The sequence below is a fragment of the Mytilus trossulus genome, chromosome 13 (genome assembly GCF_036588685.1).
Source record: "Mytilus trossulus isolate FHL-02 chromosome 13, PNRI_Mtr1.1.1.hap1, whole genome shotgun sequence".
Taxonomy (NCBI): domain Eukaryota; kingdom Metazoa; phylum Mollusca; class Bivalvia; order Mytilida; family Mytilidae; genus Mytilus; species Mytilus trossulus.
Window position 1 is genome coordinate 18,506,839 of NC_086385.1, and position 25,136 is coordinate 18,531,974.

The window sequence follows — 25,136 nt, forward strand, 5'->3', positions numbered from 1 at the left end:
AGTAACAAAATATGCCTAAATCAAGATTTCTGACAAATTAAAATTGATAGTTTTCAATTATAACAAATACAATTGCTATGACACTTACACTCCAAGTATTTTGTCTAAGGCTTCCTTTCCAACAAATGATGTGGAATCAATATTTCCTATACTATCCACGTACAGTTCACTAGAACATGTGTCCTTTCCTGAAGAGTTCACAGCCAATACTGTATAATGTCCAGCATCTTCTGGTAAAGCCATTCTGATGCGTAATGTACTGTAGCCATCTTTATTATATTTCATCTCGTAACGAGTGCTACGTTTTATTCTCTGGCCATTTTTATACCAAGCTACTTTAGGGCGTGGTCTTCCTGTGATGCGACAAACAAATGTTGCATCAGATCCTTCAAGTAATCTAAAGTCTTTGAGTTCCTGCACTATTTTAGGAGGTGCAGGAGCACTTGGTTGTACTCTGTCTGTTGTTACATCAGATTCATACTCAGATGTTTCAGTCTCACTAGAGAATTTGATATGGCCTTCTTTGTAAAACTGTTTCTGCATCAAACTTTGTTCAAATCCAGTTGGAGTAAATTCCTGTCAATATATAATAATTCAAATTAAAAACTTGAAAAAAGTTACAAAAAATTGATCAACAAATAACATTAAATTATTTTTAAACGAAGTCATATGAAGTCATACATTTTCATACACAAACATAATGTAGTATCTTTTTTGATATATGCAATGAAATTTTCAAGAATTCTGCTGATCTGATAAAATCATTATATTTTTTCAGTTATGAAATCAAATGATATAATATACTTACCAAAGTAGATGTTACAATAGGGACTTCTCTTTCCTGAGACAGTCTATATTGTATGTTGGTCTCAAGATTTTTTTCAGATCTTGGAACAAAGAAGTCTGATCGTTTACGAGGTTGTGCCATCTCTTGCTGTTGTTGCCATGGTTTGACCGGCTGTTGTGTGACATCTGGCTGCTGGTACCATGGTCTAGTTGGCTGCTGTGTCATCTCTGGCTGTTGTTGCCATGGTTTCAATGGTTGCTCAGTGACCATTGGTTGCCATGTCTTTGGTGCTGGAGGTGGTGGTGCCATTTTTTCTGTAAACAAAATTTATAATCTATAAAATCTTTAGAAACTAAATTTTTAAATGTATGGACTAGATTCAGAGTATTTCAAAACGTTTTCATTTTCTGGTAATAGTTTATATTTTCAGATGATAATTTTAGTTTCCTAATGTCAACCATCATCTTTTTTATAGTATAGGTGCACCTAATGAGGCATACAGAAAATTGCAAGGTAAAAGTAAAGTATTGTATACACTACCTTCTGGTGGTAAAAGTGTGGCTTACCTTCTGGTGGTATAAGTGTGGCTTACCTTCTGGCTGTATAAGTGTGGCTTACCTTCTGGCTGTATAAGTGTGGCTTACCTTCTGGTTGTATAAGTGTGGCTTACCTTCTGGCTGTATAAGTGTGGCTTACCTTCTGGTGGTATAAGTGTGGCTGTGGTGTCTGTCTGTCCCATCAGGTTAACAGCAGTACATGTGTACTGTCCTACATCATCAGGTTTACTGTTGACAATAGTCAGAGTTATCCTTCCTGAATTCTCATCTATTGTTATCCTGTATCTGAAAAAATATCAACCAATACACTTATATTTGGACAAATTTTAGACACACTTTTAAAATATGAAAAAGTAATTCTAGTTCACAGTCAACAGCTGATCAAAAGTACATTAAATTTCCTAGATTGTCACATTTATCTTGATTTTTCCATAAAGTGGCAGTCCAAATTTATAATCAAGTAACATAAGAAATATTCAGTGGCATAATTCATTTTTTTTTAAATTTAGATACGAAAGTTTATAAAATTCTAATAAATATTTTCATAATTACAGAGGAAAAAGATTCTGTATTATATGTCACTGATAACTTTAAATACAACATTGTTTCTTATTAAATTGTACTATAAAATACATGTATTCCAATATCTTCCATACAAACCTTTGGCTAACCCTGATTGGGAATCCACGTTTTCTCCAGGATACATCTGGGAAAGGTTTACCCATAACAGTACATTCAAATACTGTATTGGTGCCTTCTTTAAGTTTCTGGTTTTGTGGTAATTGTGTAAAGCGAGGAGCTTCAGGCTCAATAGGGGATGGAATTCTTTCCTCCCTTGTTGGAGCTTTGTCTGCCTTGAATGCTTCACTCACTGGTGACATGATTGGTGATCCTGAAATAGGTCAATTTAAACATTAACATCATATTTTTAACAGATTGTCAGTTAAAAGTGGCAAAGTTTAACAAAACAACAATATTGCGCAATGCATATTATAAATCATAAAATACATAAAATTCAAAAATTTAAGGAACATGTTATGTTTTGTTTTTTTAATCTGTCAAAATGTCAAATTCTAAGAGAAAAGGTTGTTATCTATTAAAAACTTCAGTAACTTTTATAAAGATGAAAATCTTTTAATTAATCAGGTTTCTTTTGATCAAACAGCCCTGCACAGCCATTGCATATTTTTTATGTGTGGTTGATTTTTTTATGTACAGTGTTGATGCAAAATAATTATTTGGTTCATATGAAGAACCTGATGACTTACTTTGTACTTGTAGTTTAGCCTGTGTTGTATCTGATCCATCAGCATTGGTAGCAATGACCTTGAACACACCAGAATCTTCTGGGAATGTCTCAGCAATGCTAAGTCTGCATACTCCATTGTCATAAGTTATCTCGTAGTCTGGAGAGCTTCTGACAACAACATCATCTCTGTACCATTTAATAATAGGTTCTGGATGAGCTTCAACACGAGCTTCAAATACAACAGGCTCACCTTGGTCTACATTCTTGTTCTGTAGAGGCTGTAATTCAAATATAGTTTTGTTAAAATAGTTAGACATTGAAATTGGTAACAAAAGTAAAATCTTATATCCAGAAAATCTTAATCATTATTTTCTATATATAATTACATTTAATATAAACAGTAAAACAAAATTTTTTCAATTAATTTGAGGAAAAAAAAATAATCTTTAATTATATTTCAAAAACAATTTTTAAAAATTTGTTGATTCTGTACAAAGAGAATTGTCCACAAAAACTAACTTGAGTAAATCTTGGTTTCTGTTTAGGTGTAACTTGTACTGGTTCTCCAGCAGGTAGTCTGAAGGTTTGCTCATAAGTAGGCATATCTGGTTTCCTGCCCATTTCCATTTTGACTTCTTCTCTGTACCTCTGGTCACGAGGTGATACTTCACGTGGAGATTCTGTCTTCTTGACAAAGTCTGATGGGAGTTGTAGTTTCCTGACTTTTGGTGTTGGCTCCTCGGGAGCAGATCGTGCTGCTGGAGCTCTCTTAGGCTCAAATCTCTCCTCAGTTACAGGCTTGGCTTTATCAGGAACTGATTCTTCCATTGGAACTGTAAATATAATTTCTTTGTTATTAATACTTATATCACTTACAACTGATGATGGTTACAAACAATTTTTTTCAGATTCTTTTTCTTTATTTATTGTAAAAAATCTTTTCAAATATGAAAGCTATCAAAATTAAAACCTCATATGATATCGTATGACCAAACTTTTACAAAAAATTCAGACAAGTAACACTGATCACTGCTCTGTTCAAGCCACTAGTATTTAAAAGCATACCTTCAATCCTAAGATTAGCTGTACATTGAGTTTGTCCAGCAGGATTTTTAGCTTCAACAGTGTACTGTCCAGCATCTTCAAAGAATACTTCAGGGATGTTCAAGGAGTGTACATCATCTTCCTGGACAAGTTCAAAGTCGGGAGAACTTGTGATCTTAGATCCATCTTTGTACCATGTGATTTCTGGGGGAGGTTGTCCAGCAACACGGATTGTGAAGCGAACAGGTTTTCCCTCCTTAACAGTCTGTGTTTGTGGTCTCTGTATAAATGATGGTGGTACCATTGATGCTAAAAAGACAAAAATCAAAATGTCAACTAAATTCTTCTGCAATCTTCAAAAACCTCCTTTTAACAATTATTTAGCGATTCCAATTTTCCTTAATCATTAGATCATAGTCCTGCTAACTTGAGGAAGTACTATATCTTCATTTCTACATATCTAAATGAATTCTCAATTTATAATAGTTCCAAAAGATTTATGGTTAAGAATTCATATGATTTTTTTATAAAATAAATTGGCAGGAATACTGTAAATTCAGAAGTTATTACCTGCATTTATTATTGAGATTTTTTTCATTTTAGACTATAATGGGATTTTCATTTTTACGATTTTGAGAAAAAATCCAGTTTAATTTATATAAAAAATTTCAAAATGAAAGTTTAAATTATTGTGTTTTCAACTCCATTGGATTTTTTGCAATAATAAAAACCTCCAAATAATTTCTGAATTTACAATAATCTATTGCTATCATTGTGATATTTAAGCTTACCTTTGACAATAAGTTCTGCAGAACTTGAGGCTTGGCCAGCCATGTTTCTAGCTGTACATTTGAACTGTCCTTGATCTTCAGGGAAAGCCTCAGGAATATTAAGAGATACACGTCCATCGTGGTACGATATCTCAAAATCAGCCTTGTCTGTAAGTTCTTTTCCTTCACGGTACCATTTGATACTTGGTTCTGGTTTACCTGAAAATTAAAATGCATATATTTTTCAAATTTATGTATCAGTTATTCTTGCCATTAGCAACATATTGATGACGATCATGAATAGTATTTAATGTCCTCTCAATTTCAAGAGGAAAATATGGTAATTAATGTGATATGATATTAAACCCTGCTTTACACTAAATGGGCAAAATCAGCTGGTTTTTTTAACCCAGAAGAAACAATTTCACTCAATACAATTTTAAATATAATTTCTCATTCAAGTATAAAGAAAAGCTACACTTTAGTAGCACTCTATCAACTTTCCAAGGTTTTTAGAAACCTATAATCAGACTTACCAGAAACAACTCCTTCAAATGTGACTCTAGTTCCTTCCATAGTTTCTATGTTTTTCAAAGCCTGTACAAACTTGGGAGGTACAGGTACAGCAATGGTCAAATCTACCGGCTGGAATCTTGGTTTTACATCAGTGTTTAGTATGGTAGAATGTGTCTCTCTGGTTTCTATTGGTCTGATATCATACTGGGGTGTAACATCAGTGGTAATCGTAGTGCTATGTTTTTCTGATGACGGTATGTATGTAGGCTGTGGTGACTCTTGTGTCTCTATGAAACGACTTATTCTTGTCTCATGTGAAGATACAGTTTCTGTTTTAGACACACGTCTTGTCCTATAAATAAATGTTAATAAAATGCATTTAATAATTGATTGATTATAAGAGCAGAACTAATAAACTATAAAATCATTTGAATTCTATGTATGTAAAGTGATACTGAAATTATTTACCATTACAGTTATTTGTACTGACTAATTTTTCAATTCAACAAGTTGTGGTAAAAAGACAGTGCTCAACATTACCTTTTTTTGTATAGAACAGGATGATAATCCCATATTATTTCATTTCGTATATGATTATTTCTTACATCCATGGTTTTAAAATTTAAGGATTTGAGCAATTCTGATAAAGGTAACCCATTTAAGCACTTTAACAAACCAGATTTATGAGGTTTTATTTTCATTTTCATCTACTTACATTTCAGAACTTCCAAATATTCTGGTCTTAGGTATGGTAGATTCTTCTTCCACAAAGAGATAGGCAGAACATGTTGCCTTGCCCAGAGGATTTTCTGCTGTAATAGAAAACCTTCCAGAATCTTCATCAAACGTCTCTGGGATATGTAATGTATGTCTTGTACCTTCCATTCTGATGATATAGTCACGTGACACTATTGGCATTCCGTTGAAATACCATGTGACCTTAGGTTTAGGACTGCCAGATATTGAGCACTCGATATTTACTGGTTCCCCAGCATTGACTGTCATATCATGGAAGAGTCTTTGGAACTCAGGAGGTGATTGTTCCAGTTCTTTCTTCACTAACTTTGTTTCCTGAGATTCTTTGGTTTGGATCATTTGTCTCATTTTCATGACTTCTGATGTCTCCATTGGTTCTGGTGTTGTCTTCACAGACAGTTTAGCATATGACTTAGCTTCTCCCACCATATTTACTGCCTTGACCATGTAAGTTCCTGTGTCTTCTACAAAGGCTTCTGGGATTGTTAAGTTATGTACATCAGCAAAGGCTGTCACCTGTAAAAGATAATGATTTATTAAATTTCATTGTGTAATTTTTATCATTGCTTTGATATATTACTTCATAATCAGGCAATTCTTCAATATGTTTGACTTAAACTGACCACAATAGACAACTCAGAGTCAACACAAGTATGAGTCATGTAATATAAAGATATCGTCATCTGAATGGTATATGGATATCAAGGAACAAAACAATAGTTTTCACGGTTACTTAGAAAATTAACTGAGTACATTTATACACTTAAATCTGTTATAATATTGTTAAATTTCTGCAGAAGAAAAATCAAGTTGTAAAGTGAAAGTTACTTTGATTAGTAATAATAGTAAGCGGGTTCAGTCAAGTATACTTGTGGTAGCCATTTTAATTCAATATTAAGGGAGATAGAACTTTACTCTTACAATATCCAGATTAAGATTTTACACATTTGTTAGCAGCAACTGTTTATTATGTATGACTTACCTGATAGTCAGGTCCAAGTTCAATTGGTTTTCCATCCTTGAACCACTGGACATCTGGGATAGGATGACCTGTCACCCTACACTGTAGACATACACGATGTCCAGACTGGACATTCAGATCACGCAATAATTGTGTGAATTTTGGAGGTGTTGCCTCATTTACTGAAGCATCACTCAATTCACTCAGAGCTAAAAAATAAAAAATATAGAAGATGGTTACTAAAAATGAATGTTAATAAAGATTTTTTTTTTTAAATAGCGTACATGAAAATTTTGGGCAAATACATTAGTATACAGATTATACCTTTTATATACTATTATATATTATTATTACCTCAACAAATTTTCACAGTTATTGGATTCTCTAAAAAATGCAGCTTTTCTGCATTGGTAAAGTACCTAAAAAGAAGTGCCACACTAGGCATATTATGCCGAATTTGAGCAAAGATTTCAATATAAAAAGCTTAGCAATTGTGGTGTTTCTGAACTATTCAAAACATAATTTATTCTACAACTTGAATAAATAAATTAAGAGTATAAACTTACGTTCTACATGTAGTTTTGATACAGTTTGATCGTTTCCGTATGGATTACGTGCTTCACATCTGTATACACCAGCATCCTCTAGGTAAGCTTCCTGGATACTTAGTGTACACCGATCTCCTTCAAACAACAGCTGGATGTCTTTAGATTCCTTCACAGGTTTATCATTGTGGAACCATACAACCTACAGATGTTTATAGATTTATTATATTTTATTTGAATATGCAATTTTTAATTAAAAGAAAATGATAATTTACATTAAGATTTTCCATTTGTTTATACATGTATGACAAGAAGTTAACAGAAAAAAACCTCAACTATATGCTCTTTCAATCGAAAAATAATTTAAATTTTCTTATTTCGTTGTCACAAATGTTTAAGGGACAGATTAAAATGTCCTACATATTTTTCACCAAAAATCTAAATCTAATTATACAATATCAGTTAAATTCAGTGTTTATCAGAATCATTGATTTATTTGTTCTGCAGTTACCTTACAAACAAAATAACTATTAAAACTAAATTACTTTTCAGAAAGAGTTTATGATAAATCATATAAGTATATACCTCTGGTTCTGGATGTCCCACAAGAACACAGTCCAGTCGGACACGGCTTCCTTCCATGGCTTCTCTAAGTGGGGCTAGTTTCTGAGTAAAACTAGGAGCCATTGGTTCATTTTCTGCTGAGGCTTGTGACATATCCTCTGCAGCACTTGAGTAGAAACTTTCTACATTGACTTGGCAAGTTTTCTGTATTTCTCCTGCAGCATTCTGTAGGATGACAGTATAGGCTCCTGAATCCTCAGGGTAGGCTTCTGTTACTTGTAATGTGGTTCTGTTAATCTCTATTGTGATCTATAAATAAATAATAAACTTCAGTGTTTGTGTAGTATGGTGGCGTTATCTCTATTTTGTGCTTTTTTCTTTGATCCCTTTCTGTGATTATATTTCATTTCATGCTTTCATAATTTGAGAGTTGCTTTTTAATCTACCTCATATTAAATATGAAATAAACAGAAGATTATTTTTTGTAAATTTGACTGGAAGATCATGGTATTCCTGCAAAATAAATAATTTAATCCAAATTAAGTTCAACTCATTATGAGCAACATTTACCTTAAAAACAGATGATGGTACAACTCTGTCTTGACCTCTGAACCATGCGACCTCTGGTGTTGGTGACCCTGAGAATATGACCTCTATTTTGAAACCTTTGCCTTCTGGCATGCTGATATCATTGGTCATTTGATGTATCACTGGTCTGTCTAGTGCTATAAAGAAAGGTATTACATATAGTGTCAACTCATTTATAAATGCTACATTTTTTTTCTAGATTTTTAAAAACAGTTAACTTACGATTTACATTATTTTTCTTAAATTCCAAGTTATTTAAAACAGTGTTGAAAAGATAGCCTACTAGGCAAGATATAAAAGAATTTAGATTTTTTGCTTTTTCTTTCATTCTGATTGTTTTTATTTTTAATTTGAAACAAAATAAAATGTTTTGGACTGAACACAACTATTGATAGGAAAATGCTTTCAAAGTACAACATACTTAGACTTCTGCAAACGTTTATAAACAAATAAATAAATCACACCACAACATGAAATTTTACTGCAAAAAATTGAAATTTTAACATGCCACCTTTGCTTGGAAGGATTCAAAAATAAATAGGAAGGTAGTTTGCAAGCATACAAAAATTACAACATAAAGGTGGTTAAAATCAAAGCTGGTCACTCATATAAAAAAAAAGAGAGGAGATACATAAAATGTCCAGTTTATACAAATATCATTCATGCTAAAACACTCGGATGACAGCGTTTATAGTTTTACCTCAACTGAAGATACCAACAGCTCTGTAAATACTTTCAAAATAATATGTAAGCCATGCTTTTCAAAACTCAAATTTAGTTTTTTTGTTTAACTTTAACAACAATAGGATTGAAAAGGGATCAAGCATGCCTGGCTACACAACATGCCTAGAAAAGTATAGGCTCTTACGGACTACATTAAGGCGGGCAGATGATGCGGCCTCCCCTCCAGGATTATTGGCCCTGCATGTATAACGGGCACTGTGATGACGGCCTATTTTGCGGATCTTGAGGCAACATGTGCCATTGATCTTAGTCATAACATATTCTGGTGAATTGTCGATACTTAAATCGTCTTTTTTCCAGGATATGGTGGGTGAAGGGATACCGGTCACATGACATTCAAATGCGAATGGGGCATCCTCTAGAACATCAACTGATTTCAAATTCTTTGTGAAATCAGGTGGTATAATTTGTTGGTGCATTTCTGAAATAGATTTGATCAGTCAGGATTTGAAAAGGTCAGAATATGTTTCCGTACATCAGAACTAAATGGTTTCTCCTATGTATCCTAACCCTACAGTTGAGTGTTAGTTTAAAAATTACCACTATCAACTGACTTGAATATTGTTTAGTGAAAAACAAAATTTTGTAAAGTCACTTTTCATGAAAGATTTATATATCAATTCTATTGGGGTCTTTACTTTCAATAAGCTCATATTGTGCATCAGTGGAGTTCATAATTTTATAACTTGCAAATATGATGGACCAGTTTATAAATTGAATGTCCTTTTTGTATTTTAATAACATCTTTCTACAAAAAAAGTTACTAAATATAATATCCACCATCTGACCTCAGTATCCGGTCATGTCTATGTCTGTAAATTTGATTTTTTTTACAAATTAAGATATACTGACCTCTAACAGTAAGATGAGCTGAAGATTCTGCAGATCCCAGGTAAGTATTAAACTTAACCATGTATCGGGCAGTGTCTTCAGAAAATGTCTCTTCAATGGTCAGTGTGGCAATGCCATCACTGTATTGTGTCTCATAATCTGGACTGTTTAATGGCATATTATCCTTATACCATATAACTGTCGGTTGGACAGGAGTATCCACATGACTTTCAAATGTGAATCTGTAACGAAAAACAAAATGTGGAAATATAAAATTACAGCCAATCAAATGTGTAACTGATGATAGATAACAAATCAAAAGGATTTTTTTTTTGAATTTTTGTGGTCGTATAAAAATGCCTCAAAATATGTCATGTGTCAATAAATGTTGTGTACACAGAGAGCTGTATTCAAGTCAATAAAAATATATCATTACTGTAGGATTTCAGTTTATATTTTAGTAATGGCACTATTACATAGGCTTATTTTTTTATCGTCAGTTTTTGAAGTAATAGTATATCCATCAAATGTCATAATTAACAACTCTATTCATTTATTAAAATTACTCTAAACAGTATCTTAATGATCATTTGCGAGTGTATAATTTGATTTGTTTTCCAGCAAAGAGCCTAAGCAAAGTACTTTCTCCATTACATTTCAATGTATATTTAGAGAGTAGAGGGATCATAAATAATCTGGGTATAACAAAGGATTAGTCTTCTTACTTTTCTCCTTCTACAACTTCAGCATTCTGTAAATGTTTCAGTATTTTTGGGGGTGACCTCTGTGCAGAGGCAGTTACCATGACTTCCATTGGCTGAATTGCTTGTTCAGCGACTGGGGGACCAACCTTTAAAACAAAAACATAAAAGAGGTCATAAAGTTGACCAAGATCTAAAAATGTATAAATTAATAGAATAAAATATATTGCAATATTAAGAATAAAACAAAAACTGCCATAGATATGGATCCAATTGTAATCAATCAAGAACGGATTTCCAATAACCCTATTCTTAATTCTAAATTTACTAGCTGTTTAATATTATATAAATCTATATAAATTCCAAAATATTATTATGAAATATTTCAAGAATTTTTCTGAAATGTTTATACGATTAGTTATATTTATTGTTTAAATTAGAGAATACATCTATTAAATAGCATGGGTTATCTATTATGACCTACCTCTCTTTCTTGGAGGTTGTGTTTTATATTAGTTACTTGATTACTGGCCTGCTGGAGCGATTGCATCAAGTCCTCATTCTGTGCAAATATATCATGCACACGACTGGGGCCCTCATTGCCTACAAAGATAAAACAAATACATTATTATGATTTGCAATATACATGTCAGATAAAAGTCTTTCAATATACATACAAGATTAGGGCTTTCATTTACTTCAGTTACATTCTTTTCAAAATGTGCCACAAATTTTCTTTTCATCAAACAGCTACAAATGTAAAACTTGTTTATGCTTGTAGTGAGCAAAATGGTATCATTTATCTTTCCTTGTTTTTAATCAGACCAAAACATGTCATCATTTGTAAACTAAGGAAATCATTTTTAGAACTTTTGATTTAAATTTAAAGCAAATTTGTAGCATTAAGATGATTGGCTGTATTTGTACCCACCATATAGCTCTACAGCTAGCTCAGATAATTTTCTGAGTCTCTCTTCTTGTTTGGGTTTGCCTTCCTGCAGGAATTGGTCCATCGGTTTCACGAGGTCATCAACTTCCTGGGGGGTCTTACACTGGACGATTTTACGACCAATGTCATTTAATAAATTATTTCCATCTTTCAACCATTGTTCAGTCTGCAAAACATATCAATTATTATTCAGATTATAATATGTAATTTTTTTTCAAAGTTCAAAGTTACTTTTCACTTAATTGTCTTGTCAACATATTTGTACTAATTGAGTCTTTAATCATGATTTAGATTAGATTGAAAAGCTTAAGTTCACAATATATTTTTGCTAGCTTGTAAAAGACAGCTATAGTTAGTAGAGTAGTTAGGTTGCTGTTTTATCAATATTTATCCAATATAACCATTCTGGTCAAGTGTATTTTGAATGCAGTATCCAATGAGAATAATTTTAAAGTATACAGAATTAATTGTCACTTGTTTGTTTATATATCAGTAAATTTTGTCACAAGTGTTTACCAGACAGCCATGCTTTTTTTTTTTTTGTGCATAACAGCATTTTCTAAGTTGACACTCATATACCAACATTTATACATTATTGTGGTGTGACAAAATTCTTGGATCAGTATCTACAAACTTTGCATGCCTTAATTCAAGGTTACACTGACCTCTTCTGTAAGTTGATAATAGTCGATGGATGTGTCAATCATCTTTCTGTAATCACGTACACTCATATGGAATGTTGTCCATTTAGTGTTCAACATATCAATTTCCCTGCCAATGTGGGCGGAGTCATAATGATGATCCTGCACCATCAACTCGGCGGTACTTGTAAATTTGTTGATTTTCTTCTCAATTAACTGCAAAAAAACATTTACATTGAGTTCTGTATTACAAAAGCATCTAGTTTTAAAGACTGATTATTTCCCCAAGTTAAACTTTGTTTTGATATTAAAAAGAATTTTCTATTAAAAGAAAAAAATAAATGTGACGGCACCAAAATTCAAACTTGATCTGATTATTGTGTCTAAGTTTCATAACATTTGGATGAGGCAAACTTGAGTAAGAGAACAGAAACAAAACATGTAGCAATTTTTCCATTTGTAAAGGGACATAAGTCTAGAATGATAAAAGTGATGCCACCAAAATTCAAACCTGATCTGTATTTAGTGGTAATGAGCATTGTGTATAAGTTTCATAACATTTGGTTGAGGCTAACTAAATTTAAAGAAAGGATACCAATTTTAAGATGTACTGATGAATGTTCGTACGTACTTATGCACAGACAGACAAGGGTAAAACTTCTTTCCCCCTCTGCTACGGCGACGGCATAAAAAGGAAATTACCTTCACATTACTTCTACTGCATGGTTTGTTTTGAGATATTAATATGGCAATGTCTTTTTACAGTCTGTTGATCAATACTGAAGATCCCATTATTTTATAAAACAGTACAATAATTTATCCACACTTACCTCTACTGTCATTTCAAATTGTTTGAAAGCCTGTGACGTCATTTTGGAAGCTGGCAATGAGTTGCCATAGCTACCCCGTCTGGCTTGTAAATGATGGTGTAGTTCGTCAATCTCTGAGTGAATCTGCCTCAGATCGTAATTAAATTGACAGATCTGGAGATTCTGTTTGAGGCGTTTTTCTTGGTCTTCCCACGCCTGGTTCCACCGCTGTTTATATTCAGCTGTAACGTTCAGCACTCTCTCTACATCTTCTTGTGCTGCCGCTTCAGCGTCCTGTAATGGAAACAGGAGGTTTAATTAACAAAAATCTTAAAAGGTATTGTATAAAACATCAATAGCTTTCCTATACTATTTCACTTTTTTTATTTTTTAGCTTTTTGTTTAAATATTATTTTTGTCAACAGGTTATCAAGTGAAACTGTTTTCCAGTATGAAGATTTATTCAATATCTATTCACATTGATGTTTTTCTTTCAGATTTAAGCACCTCTTTTCACAACTTTAATAATACATTTTCCCTTAAGCTCTAATATTAAGATTAATTTCTGTTTGCTTAATGCTGCCTTAGTACAAAAGTCTATACTGCTGAGTGAGTAATATTAAAATTTTTGACTTACAGTTTGTCGTACTCTGACAACGATTTTCTCTCCTTCATCAGCGGTGTAGTTAATAAGACTTGATACTTCTGTTTTTTTACGTTTGTGTTCCTCCAACATTTTTTCTGCATGAGTTAAATCTGCCGGCAAGTTAGACTGACTATATTCTTGTTCAGTCTTTTCTATCAGTTTGTCCAACTATAAAGAAAAAGAATGTTTATAGCCTAAGATATCTCATATTTAGTTTATAAGTAAAATTATATTAGATTCTGCTTTGAAAATATGTATTTATTCCAGAAATCCAGATGTAGAAAAACAGATTTCTTTCGTTTCAAATATTTTATTGTACTAATCATTGACCTGCAATTTTTTTTATTTAAAATTAAAGACATTTTAATTTTTATCTCTTTTTGAAACTAACAGTATAGTTGATGTGTTGCTTAAAAAGAAGACTTGCTTCTTTCTTTTTCATATATTTTACGAAATGTACTTTTTGTCTTTTTCTGAAGCTTGTACATGAAAAAAGCTCATAAAAAATATCAAACTATTAATTATGGTAGATGAATATTGTCAATACCTGATCAAGATTTCTGAAGAATTGTATTGTCATTTTGACCAGTATATGATACTCATGTATTCGGGCTTTAAATCGATGATAGACTTTGGTCAGTTCATTCATGATTTGATCCAGTTGACCTCTTGTGTCACCTTTCATTAGGAGCATCTCTCCTGTTGTCATATGGTTTTCCAATTCTTCTAGCCCTTTCTGGAAAACAATAAGAAAACACTGCTTACATTTACTGTTTCAATGGTAAAGACATACATGATTTGGGGCTGTTCTGTCTCATTTTGTAAGAAATTGCAGTGTTGGACTACCCTAGAGCCTTTCCAAACTAAATCCTTTACAAGTGAAAAAATCATAAATTCAAGGAATAATTCTTTGATAAATATTGAATAGTTTTTAAATCAAAATGATTGGGTTATGAACTTTATCTATTACTTCTCACTATTATATATAAAACAAAAAATGAAAGTCTGATGGTTCTGTCCTTATGCCTTTCAAACCAGTTTGGCAGTTATCTCACAAAACTTCATCTTTACAGCGTTTTATTCCATACCATGTATAAGGGTTCAAACTCTTGGCATTTTAGCTGCATTTCCTCAGCAGTAGCTGATGAGTTGCCAAGGTAACCACCAATATTTGGGAAAAAGAAATCTTTCTCCATCTTCATACACTTGTCGATAGTCTGGAAGGTAAAAACAATTACAAATTAATCCTACCTGAAAAACTGGACTGAATTCGTCCAGACGTTTTTCATAATGTTTAACTGTTTCCACCGAGGTTCCAAGTTCACCAGCGATTACGGGGAAAAACTCATTTTCTACGCTCATCACCCAATCTATTGTCTGAAAAAGACAAGGAACCGTAAGATTTCAGACAAATATCTGTAGAAAGTTTGTGGAATAACATTCCAAAGCAACTTTCTGAATGTTAAGTAAGCAACAACCAATGAAGCTAAGTTCTGTCCAAAGCAACTTTCTGCATGTTTAGAAAGCAATAATCAATGAAGCTAAGCTATTTCCAAAGCAACTTTTTGGATGTTAAGTTAGCTTCAATCAACGAAGCTAAGCTCTTTCCAAAGCAACTTTCTGCATGTTTAGAAAGCATCAATCAATCAAACTAAGCAGTTTAGAACATGGCATTTTATTTAACCATTTTGCAAGTTTCTTTTTTTTCTGTAAAACTTTTTTTAGTTTATTCAAAACAAAACTGTGAACTATACTCAGTGGAAACAGTTCAAATATTCAACTTAAAGCTATATTTATCTTTTATATAAATATTATCCATTGACATTCATATACTGTCAACAAGCTTTCATAAACTCCGTTGACAATTTCTCCTTTGTTGAGAGTATCAAAATTTCATGCATTTTACTGAATTAAAAATTATTCTTTTTATATATTTCAATCCAATTTACTACAGAGTACTTTTGTCATAAAGTACAATTTCCATTTGACTGATAATTTACATCTTAATGAACAAGCTAGTTGTAAATTGTAAAATAAAAATATTAATAGCTGTTGATTAGTAGGAACCTTTTACCTTTCTGGCATCTTGTATAAACTGGTGCCATTGAGTTTTAAACTGCCGGCTGGAGGATACTTTCTGTTGCCATGACTCCCATGTGGTGGTCAAGGTCGTCATGGATTCTCGTGTTTCTGTCATGATTCTCTCCACAATCAATACAGCTTGTTTAATGTTCAATGATGAATCATCATTGATCTGAAGAAAATTTAAAACACCAATTTTAAAGATTAAGCTAGATTAGAATTCTGCAGATTTTGACACTTTGGCATTGTTTCGCAAAATTTCAGAATATTTTTCACAAATTTGAAGAATTGTTTTAATGCTATGTCTCATCTTCATGTATTCATATAAGACTTAGCCATTTATACTCATTTTATCTTATTAATGGTTGGTTTTACTATTAGTATAACAATTTTGACTATTACTGTCTTCCCAGTTGAACAAGTATTTTCTTAATTTATCTTAATACATTCATTCTATCAACAGAAAATAGGTATATGAGGTTAAATATTTAGTTCTCATGGTACTTTCTCTATATATTGCATATAATTGTGCATACATGCCAATAAATTATTGTTTTGAATACAGCTTTACTAATAAACAAACATAAATGAAATCAGTTTTTCTGTTGACTTAAATGACCAAATTCTATTCCATTTTCAAATTCTATCCTACAATCAAAGGAGAGGAGTGTAGTACTTACTGTGGAGGTTTTGCTCAGGAATTCTCTTCCTTTGTCATCCACTTCATGATATTGTTGTGATGTGATGTTCCACAGTTCTTGTGTATGCTGGACAGCTGAGTCAGTTAAATCTTGTAAATGTTCCTTTTCTGATTTCAAGATATGCTCCAAGCCTCCAGCATTGTTTTGAAACTGAAAAAAATCAAGAAGTTGTTAATTTGATGCCATTTAGTTAGTAAACCAAAAACATAATTGAATAAACAAGAATGAGTCCAAAGTACACTGATGCCCCACTCGCACTATGGTAAAAAAATAATTTGGCATTAAAATTTGAAAACTAATATCATAGGGAACATGTGTACCAAGTATCAAGTTGATTGGACTTCAACTTCATCAAAAACTATCTTGACCAAAAACTGGAGTCAAAAGTCTAATTTGGCTTTAAAATTAGAAAGATCATATCATAAGCATCAAGTGTATTAAGTTTCAAGTTGATTGGACTTCAACTTCATCATAAACTACTGTGACCAAAAACTTTAACATGAAGTGGGATGAATGGAGTAACGGACAGACAAACTAACAGACGGACGGACGCACAGACCAGAAAACATAATGCCCCTCTACTATCGTAGGTGGGGCATTAAAAAAAGTCTCTGATCAGCCATCTACCAAGAAGGGATTTTGTTCATGATATTTTACAACAAATCAGTGTTTTTCAGTATACTAACCTGCTGAACTTTCTTGTGGAATGATAGATAGACTAGAGACAAGGTTATTCTGAATTCTATGACACGGTGAATTCTCTGCATCTGTTGGTGCAGGGTGTCGACTTTCTCTGCGGCATTATGAGCTTCCTGGTCTCCTGACTTGACCAGGTTAACTCCTGCCTCAAACAAAGCCTCTAAATCTGAATTCTTGTCCTGAAAAACAAAGAAATCAATTACTTTAACAGTGATTTACTCCTAAGTTTTGGTCAAATTATTAAATGCCCTTGATTTACTCTTATGTCTTTGTCTATTTGTATTTTGCCCAATGACTTACTATTTAGTCATTGTACAATTGGCTTACACATATGTATTGGTCTAATTGTTTTATGCCTAATGACTTATTCTTATATAGTCTTGGTAAATTTGCTTATGTCTAAACTCTTATGTTTCAGACTATTTGTTATAAACCCAGGGACTTATTCATGTGTTGTTCTACATATTTTTTGCACACTGTTTTTCTCTAATATGTTGGTCTACTCATTGTATGCCCAGTGACTTAGTCAGGTTTTGGTCTAATTGTTTTATGCCTTGTGACTTACTCTTATGTCTTGGTCTAATTGTTCATGAATTTCTAGGAAATCCTCTGCTGATTCAAGGCGAGTTCCCAAGTCTGCATGTCGACTGAGAGTAGCCTGACCTATTTGTAGGAGCCACGTCTGCAACTGTAATGGAATAAAATATATGGTAGAAATAATTACCCAATAATTTGTATTTAGCCATGATTTTTTTTAAGACCTTATTTTAGAGTTCTATACTATTTTTTTGGAAAAATCATTCAAGGTGTTTTTATAAACATACACCAAAATGTTGCAATTGACTGTTAAATAATGATAACAAATTTGGTTAGTGCAATAGTTTCATTTAAGTGGAAAAACTATGTTTCCCATAGGCATTAAAATTGGTGAAAAAAAGATTTTTTTCCCACAGAAATGATTTATAAAATGGATTTAAATTAAGGTTTTTATCATTTACACGTTAGAACATTTTTACCAAATTGACAAATATATTCATTAATTTTTCATCAGTTTTAAATTGAATTGTATGTGAAAAAAATATCAAGTAATTTAATACTGATATCACAGAAAATACTTACACTGGTAAATTTCTCCTGGAAATGTAGATAGGCCTGACTTCTCTCCCAAGCCTCTGCCCTTCTAGCCTTGCACAGGGACTCCAGTCTTGTGCAGCGGTCTTGCAGTTGGGCAAGCTGTAAAATAATCATCATCAATAACTTTTCAATAATATTTATCATTCTTTTATGTTTAGAAGGTTTCAAGCTACAAAGATTACATGATTGATTGTTGATGCTGAATGTTACTTTCAGCATTTCATGGCTTTATCATGGTGGCCAGTTTTTATTGGCAGAGTAAGCCCAAATTCCCTAAGAGAACCAGCAACCTTCACATAAGGATTACAGGAAATTCAGCCAATCAAGATAAAAATATGGCATTAAAAAAAGAAACTTCATTTTAAGTAGGAGGGTATTACATTAAGTCAAACCATTGCTCTAAAAAAATAATTGAAACCATTTTCTAGTTACCGTTCATCCTTTTCTTGCCCCCAAAACCACATTGAAAAGTACAACTGATCAAAACTGGAAACAGAAGTGGTGGTTGTAATAGAATGGACTACTTACTAATCGTCTGATGCCATCAGCTCCACGGTCGTCCCTACTGACCCTCTCAAGTAGGATACGACCATCACGTAGAGGTGGAGATGAGATCTCCATGATGGCATTAGATAATTGTGAATGCCTGTCTGCTAGCTCTGCACTGTTCCTAGGTAAGTCCATGGTGTTTAACTGAACTTCAACCTGGTCCAATCTTGTTAGAGCCTGTAAACAAATAGTGGAATTCATCATCAACTGTAAAACTGCAAATAGCTTCGATTTTTTTCTCATTTCTCTGTTGTCAATTCTTTCACAAATATTAACGTTTCTTGCTGGTTATATTTTCCTCTGTATATATGAAACCTGCTAGGTATAAATATAAATGTTTTCCTAGTTGCATTTTCTAGTTTCCATTAACTGCCTAAATGGGTGCAAAACACAACTAACTCATTATTAAAGGTAGAAAAGTTTTAAAACTTACCGATTCTGTTTGTTCAAAGAATGATGTTGCCATAGTTATGTTCTTTCGTCTTGTGTCCAGTCTGATCATAAAGTTTTCACATTCTGTGTCAACTGTCTGTAGCCTTTGTCTCACGCCTTCAACATCCAGTTTGGACCGGCGGAGAAGCTGGTCAGCTGTTCTTACCAGCCGCAAGACAGTCTCTTGTGTTTCCTGGAAAAGTTTTATTCAATATCATAAATACTCATTTATCTTTTTAACTTATAAATGTAAAACCAAACATCAAAATTTACATGGATTTTTTTTATTTCAAGATTCAAGTTTTAAATCTAATCACTTGAGGATTTTGGCATAGTTTTATATTTTTTACCAAAATATAGCACATAAATTACAAAGCACTTCCTGCTGGAACCCAATTGGACCATTACATTTTGTCAAGTCATTAAAGCTCATCCACTTTAATAATGTATCACAAAAATTTGAGCAATCATTTCCCAAAACATGTTTTACTCTCAATATGTATATTTTGTACTGGTTCCTTTTGAATTTTGAAGGTTTTAGTCATTTTTAATCTCAATTGGAACTTGGTAAAATGTGGTGTTTTTTTTTGTGTAAACTAAAGTAGACTTACTTTGGCTTGTGTCTCAAATTTGTAGTGTTCATGTTGTATGATCTGGGAACGTTGATGGCAATCGCCGAGATCTGTGTTCTGGAGGTAACTGAAACCAGTTTGCCGGAACCAGTCAAGTATCTGCAATAAAAAGGCAAATAGCTTTTTACTGATTCAGTTTAGGATTTAATTCTTCATATTTTAAAAATATCAAATATATCTTGACACATAAAAATTGAAATTCTTATACTTTGTAAAGACTAATTAATAGTACAATGGAATGTACAAAATTGCATAAATAATTGAATATTTGATCAACAACATTTTTCATAAATCATATTATAGTCATGGTCATATATTGATCCCAAAGAAGACCTAAATGTCTTTTTTATTTTCATGTGTTGTAAGGATCCTGTCTCATTGATATAATTACAATGCCTCCTTTTTGTTTATAACTTTTTTAACCAGTAATTTTTCAATTTTTAGTTTTGATTGACTTTAAATCCTGCCTAATTTTCTCTGACAACAAAGGTCCGTTCAACCATCATAGAGCTGACTTACTTTGTTGACCTCCTGATCAAGCTGGCACAGCTGTAAGCATTGCTCCAGTTGTATCCGGCGCTGTTCCCATATTTCTTCGAGTCGTCTTCTTCGATCTTGTAGTAGTTCTAATACATGTTCTATTCCATAGCATGCCGCCGTTGTGGCATGTCTGTTTTGTAAGTCCGCATGCATACCCATATCTTGGATGCGTCGTACTAGTGAATGTCCTATGTCGTGAGTTGTCTTTGAAGATTCGAGGATACCTACAAAATAAATGTATCAACAATGAGAAAACATTTAAGTAGTCTTTCTTCACACCTTTTTGGATATATGAATTCATAGCTTATTTAGAAGAAGCTGAATGGTAACCATTTTTTTATGTGTATTAAATAGTTTAAAATGATACAGTGCTTACATGATTTTTTAACTTTTGGATAATAACAAGGAGTCGATTTCACCAAAAAACTTAAAGATTTTATTGTGAAACCAACTTCTGGCCTTTATCTTATTGTTTTTTTCTAAATATGTTTTCTTTATTTATATACTTTCATAATGTTAATTTTTGGATTATATAATATATTATGATAAGTGCTTACTTCTTTTGATGTCTTGGTGTTGTTGAAGCAAACGTCGAGCTGTGTTGACATCTTGTGTCGGGTAGGTGGACGAAAATTTGCTCTGTGCTTGCTCCATCTTTGACGAAAACTGAAAATAGCAACATAAATTAATATTTTACATTTGGACAACAGCATTTCTATACTGTGTGTAAACTCTAAAGGAAGCATATTAAAACAAAGCAAACAAAGCAAACATTCATAGTATCAGCAATAAAAGATTTGGCATCTTAGCTGTCCTATTGACTTCCTCTTTGCATTTGAGAAATAAACAAGTGATGTATAGATTTACTTGAGTCTCTTGCTCATTTATACATTCACCATCTCCAAAATTTCAAATAATATTTATCATGGACAAATTTCATAGCAAGATGCATATATCAAATAGTATTTTTGCCAAATGCATAACTGAACTGAAAAAGTTATCTTAATAGGATAAGGTTTAGTTAAGTCTTACAGATTGTAAATGGATCACATCCTGAATATCTTACATCTATTCAATCTTTTGTAAAATAAAACAAATTAAGCAGTGTGTCTATTTTTTAAAAGCTCCATATTTAAACTAAACAATAAATTTAAACTTAAATGACATTTTTTTTATATAATACATGTATAACATACATCTGCTGCGCTCTGATGGAAATGAACGCTGTCATCTAGAAGTATTCCTCTGTACTCCAATTTGTTGTTTAGTTCCTTCCAGGCTTCACCCATTGTGTCAGCCATGGCTGCGTAGACTTCCGCTTGCGAAGTATTTTCAGCTGCGTACTGGTCTGCGCTTGTGAGTATTTGTTTGATTTCTTGTTCTTTTGCCTGCAAAGACAAAAAGAAATAATTCTGTAAAAATTATAAATGAAAACACATATACTTTCCAAGTATTTAATCTGCATGTGCATTGTATTTCAGTACCTCCTAAAATAAAACTATCGACTTTTCCCCAAAATCTACATTTGAATTGTTCGTGCTGTTTGTGCTGTATGAAATAAATATTACTTTTGTGGATGTTGTTTTATTGTATATCTAATTATTACATTGGTTGCAATGAATTATATTGATTTCACATGTGAAATAAACGTGGTTATTTCACTTCTCAGACGTCATGTACAACAAAAGGCGTTATCCAGAATTCTGAATGACGTAAGAAAAAGTTATAATTTCTTCTGTTTTCTAATTCAATTTCATAAAAAAAAACATGTGCCAATGTAATAAAAAGAATAACTAATCAACATGATCAAAGATTTCAAATATCGAAAAAAATATTTAACTCAGACATGACCAAACAACACTGTCATGCAGTCATTGAATATTTTTCTCTATTTGAATTCTTCGATTAGTTATTCTTTAAATATTAGTTTGAACGGAGACAGAAAAATCAAATCGACAGCATCGAGATCTAATTTAATTTTTGAAAAAAAATCAAATACAAAATTACCTGATTGTCCATTCTTCAAAAACAACAAATTAACTCTTGAGGAATATTAATATTGCTCTAGAATGTCCCCTCTTTATTATTAAGACTTTACAGATTTATCTAATTAGTAAAATGTGTTAATTCTATAATGTATAATTGATTATCACCACAGGGAGCTGTCAAACTATTTATCAGATAAAACCACACCCCTTCCTCAGATTTATTTATAAGTACACACAGGAAACAGTTCCACATGTATTTGATATACATTTAGATCATTTCTTATAAGTTTTTGACTTCCAAAATGATTTTAAAATACATATAAGGCTGTTATCTGCTCTTTGGTCATGTTTTTGTCTCTTTGATACAATTTTATATCATTTACATTGATTACAAATATTATATATTTTCTATAATTTGACAAAACTCAAATTCTATCTAGGTACAATAAAATAATACTTCAACTGAATGCAGCTAAAATATTTGAATTTGAAAACATAGAGTGCTTTTAATATTTACAACAAATGTTTAGAGAAGTGAAGTATCTTAATACTGAGTACTGTAATTTCTATAATAAATAAGAATGTGTTTCTCATTTATTTTTATTTACTTTTTTACAATCTATATGCAACATAGAATTTACCAATTTGTTTAATAAATATTGTCTGAGCATAAATCTTTTTAAGCAGACATGTTTCATTTGAATAATTTTTCTTTTATGTAAAAGATTAAATGAAACATGAAATCCCTACATCAATAAATCTGACAGCTCACAGCATCAACAATAGATAACATTCTTTGCTATTTTTATCACTGGCACATGCCAAAATCTATTTTTAGAACAGCAGTGCTTCTTACTTCAGAAGAATGCTGCCTAGCAACCAGAAACTGGATACCCTAAAACTGGTAACCATATTAAGAGAGCACATGATTATTCTGATTGATAAGCATTACACAATAATCATTTTATATCACACATAACAATTACAGGATCTTGAACTTTTACCAATTCTTCTGTACTGCGTAATTTCAGAGTGCCAAATATTTTTCAGTACATATAAAACTGAACATCAAATATTCATTGATCTTTTAAAGCTGTTAATTAACCAATTTTTCATTTTTTTTCACTAATTAAACAGAACAGACATAGATTCAAGTCATGATTTTTTTTTAGTTAGAACAAATGAGCATTTTATTAGCAGCACTGTAATTAAGTGCAACTTTATCTACATTTCAAAATATTCTAATACTCAGTGAATGATAATTATTATTCTTATAATAACATTCCAACTAAGAATCCTATCTATTATTAAGAAGGGGATTGTCATATGAATGATGAATATACTTGTAATATTTGCCAATGGACCAACCAGTCATCAGTCACTGGTTAATGGATAAATACAATATCAGCGGACTCAATTTATTCTACGACAAGTACTTTCTAAGCAAGGTCTATTCTTCATAATGACAACCAACAACAATTCTGAACTTTGCTTGAACAATTTTAAGCACACCCTCTTTCAAATAATAAAACTGAATGAAAAAACACACCGAAAACAACAACATTTGCATAAATGCTATTACAAATGTTATTACATTGTTTACAGAAAGAGTGGACCAGGTTTTAAGGATAAAAATCAAAACAATTATATTTTACTAGTTTGATCAATACACACATGACACTGTCACTGGACATAAAATAATTATCAATCATTCAATCAATCAATTGATTTTTGATTGATTGATTGTTGGTTGCTTAACGTCCAGTGGCAAATATTTCATCAAAATCATCAATCAATCAATAATCAACTTAAATACAACTTAGATTTTTAAAGGCTTCACTTATTCAATATTAAACAAATGTTATATGTTTATTATAAAGTGCTTTGTTAAAAGTTAAAAAAAAATCATACAACTTTAGTTAATGTAAAGAATAATGGTACGTTCTTGCAATCATAAAGAAGTTCAAGATAGATCTTAGAACCTCAAGAAAGTCTAAATAAAAAATAAACTTCAAAAATGTTTCTGATGCAGGAACTGAATTAATTACACAGACAAAGTACATATTTTATTTATTTCATTTTTCACAACAAGTTCCAAGTTTTTAAGAATTTTATAACCCTTCCATCTCTATATAAAGATTAATAAAGTTAATGTTTTAACTTTTAAATGTATCTCTTAATAAAAGAAGTTTAAATAAGCGAATAAAAAGTTGAGAAGATGATAAAAACTTACCGCTACCAAATACGAGCCACATTGGCAGCATCCATTAAATTTTCGTAAAATCTTTTTCATTCGTGAATTTTAACCAACATTCTACCAATCGCTCTAAGTTCTTACTGACCAAAATCTTCGCAATGGAAACCATCAAAACATTTTATCAAATTCACACAGCTGATTTAAGATAAGAGTAGCAGAAAACTTTATTTACAAAGATGATGTACCCTGATAACTTTGGGATTTAGAAAAAAGATAACAGATGCTCTATTATCATGGGGGACGGCAAAGCTCAATTTAAAAAAAAAAATTATCAACCTCCTACGTATTTCTTTACAGGATCTGAAAAAACTATATATAAAGCTAATATATACAACATTTCAAATGTATAAATTTAAACTTATTTACACAATGTAAATTTTCAATTAAGACTGTTTATAACTAGACAATTTCACTCACTCTCAAAGCATTAAGGTATTGAGAAACAAAAATATACAAATATCCAT

At 31.9% G+C, this 25,136-nt stretch overlaps 2 protein-coding genes across 2 annotated transcripts in view; both read right to left on the bottom strand.

Annotated features, from left to right (window-relative positions):
- The window catches only part of LOC134694149 (titin-like), a 210,078-nt gene extending 206,646 nt beyond the window's left edge, over positions 1-3,432 (bottom strand). Inside the window, exons 1-6 of the mRNA XM_063555147.1 lie at positions 3,113-3,432; positions 2,613-2,871; positions 2,005-2,236; positions 1,484-1,629; positions 809-1,101; positions 89-576 (exon numbers count right to left, since the gene is read on the bottom strand). Of these exons, the coding sequence (XP_063411217.1) occupies positions 89-576; positions 809-1,101; positions 1,484-1,629; positions 2,005-2,236; positions 2,613-2,871; positions 3,113-3,421 (1,727 nt within the window). The 5' untranslated portion in view covers positions 3,422-3,432. The remainder of the gene's footprint in view (positions 1-88; positions 577-808; positions 1,102-1,483; positions 1,630-2,004; positions 2,237-2,612; positions 2,872-3,112) is intronic.
- A 158-nt stretch (positions 3,433-3,590) lies between these two features.
- LOC134694150 (uncharacterized) overlaps positions 3,591-25,136 on the bottom strand; it is a 42,282-nt gene continuing 20,736 nt past the window's right edge. Inside the window, exons 9-37 of the mRNA XM_063555148.1 lie at positions 21,624-21,815; positions 20,985-21,093; positions 20,407-20,651; positions 19,867-19,986; positions 19,257-19,448; positions 18,803-19,000; positions 18,260-18,373; positions 17,706-17,828; positions 17,128-17,319; positions 16,421-16,591; positions 15,733-15,912; positions 14,910-15,035; positions 14,206-14,394; positions 13,650-13,826; positions 13,034-13,306; positions 12,228-12,419; positions 11,545-11,728; positions 11,098-11,216; positions 10,638-10,762; positions 9,934-10,154; positions 9,206-9,502; positions 8,320-8,474; positions 7,771-8,058; positions 7,207-7,387; positions 6,662-6,849; positions 5,639-6,195; positions 4,944-5,275; positions 4,429-4,626; positions 3,591-3,946 (exon numbers count right to left, since the gene is read on the bottom strand). Of these exons, the coding sequence (XP_063411218.1) occupies positions 3,591-3,946; positions 4,429-4,626; positions 4,944-5,275; positions 5,639-6,195; positions 6,662-6,849; positions 7,207-7,387; positions 7,771-8,058; positions 8,320-8,474; positions 9,206-9,502; positions 9,934-10,154; positions 10,638-10,762; positions 11,098-11,216; positions 11,545-11,728; positions 12,228-12,419; positions 13,034-13,306; positions 13,650-13,826; positions 14,206-14,394; positions 14,910-15,035; positions 15,733-15,912; positions 16,421-16,591; positions 17,128-17,319; positions 17,706-17,828; positions 18,260-18,373; positions 18,803-19,000; positions 19,257-19,448; positions 19,867-19,986; positions 20,407-20,651; positions 20,985-21,093; positions 21,624-21,815 (5,994 nt within the window). The remainder of the gene's footprint in view (positions 3,947-4,428; positions 4,627-4,943; positions 5,276-5,638; positions 6,196-6,661; positions 6,850-7,206; positions 7,388-7,770; positions 8,059-8,319; positions 8,475-9,205; positions 9,503-9,933; positions 10,155-10,637; positions 10,763-11,097; positions 11,217-11,544; positions 11,729-12,227; positions 12,420-13,033; positions 13,307-13,649; positions 13,827-14,205; positions 14,395-14,909; positions 15,036-15,732; positions 15,913-16,420; positions 16,592-17,127; positions 17,320-17,705; positions 17,829-18,259; positions 18,374-18,802; positions 19,001-19,256; positions 19,449-19,866; positions 19,987-20,406; positions 20,652-20,984; positions 21,094-21,623; positions 21,816-25,136) is intronic.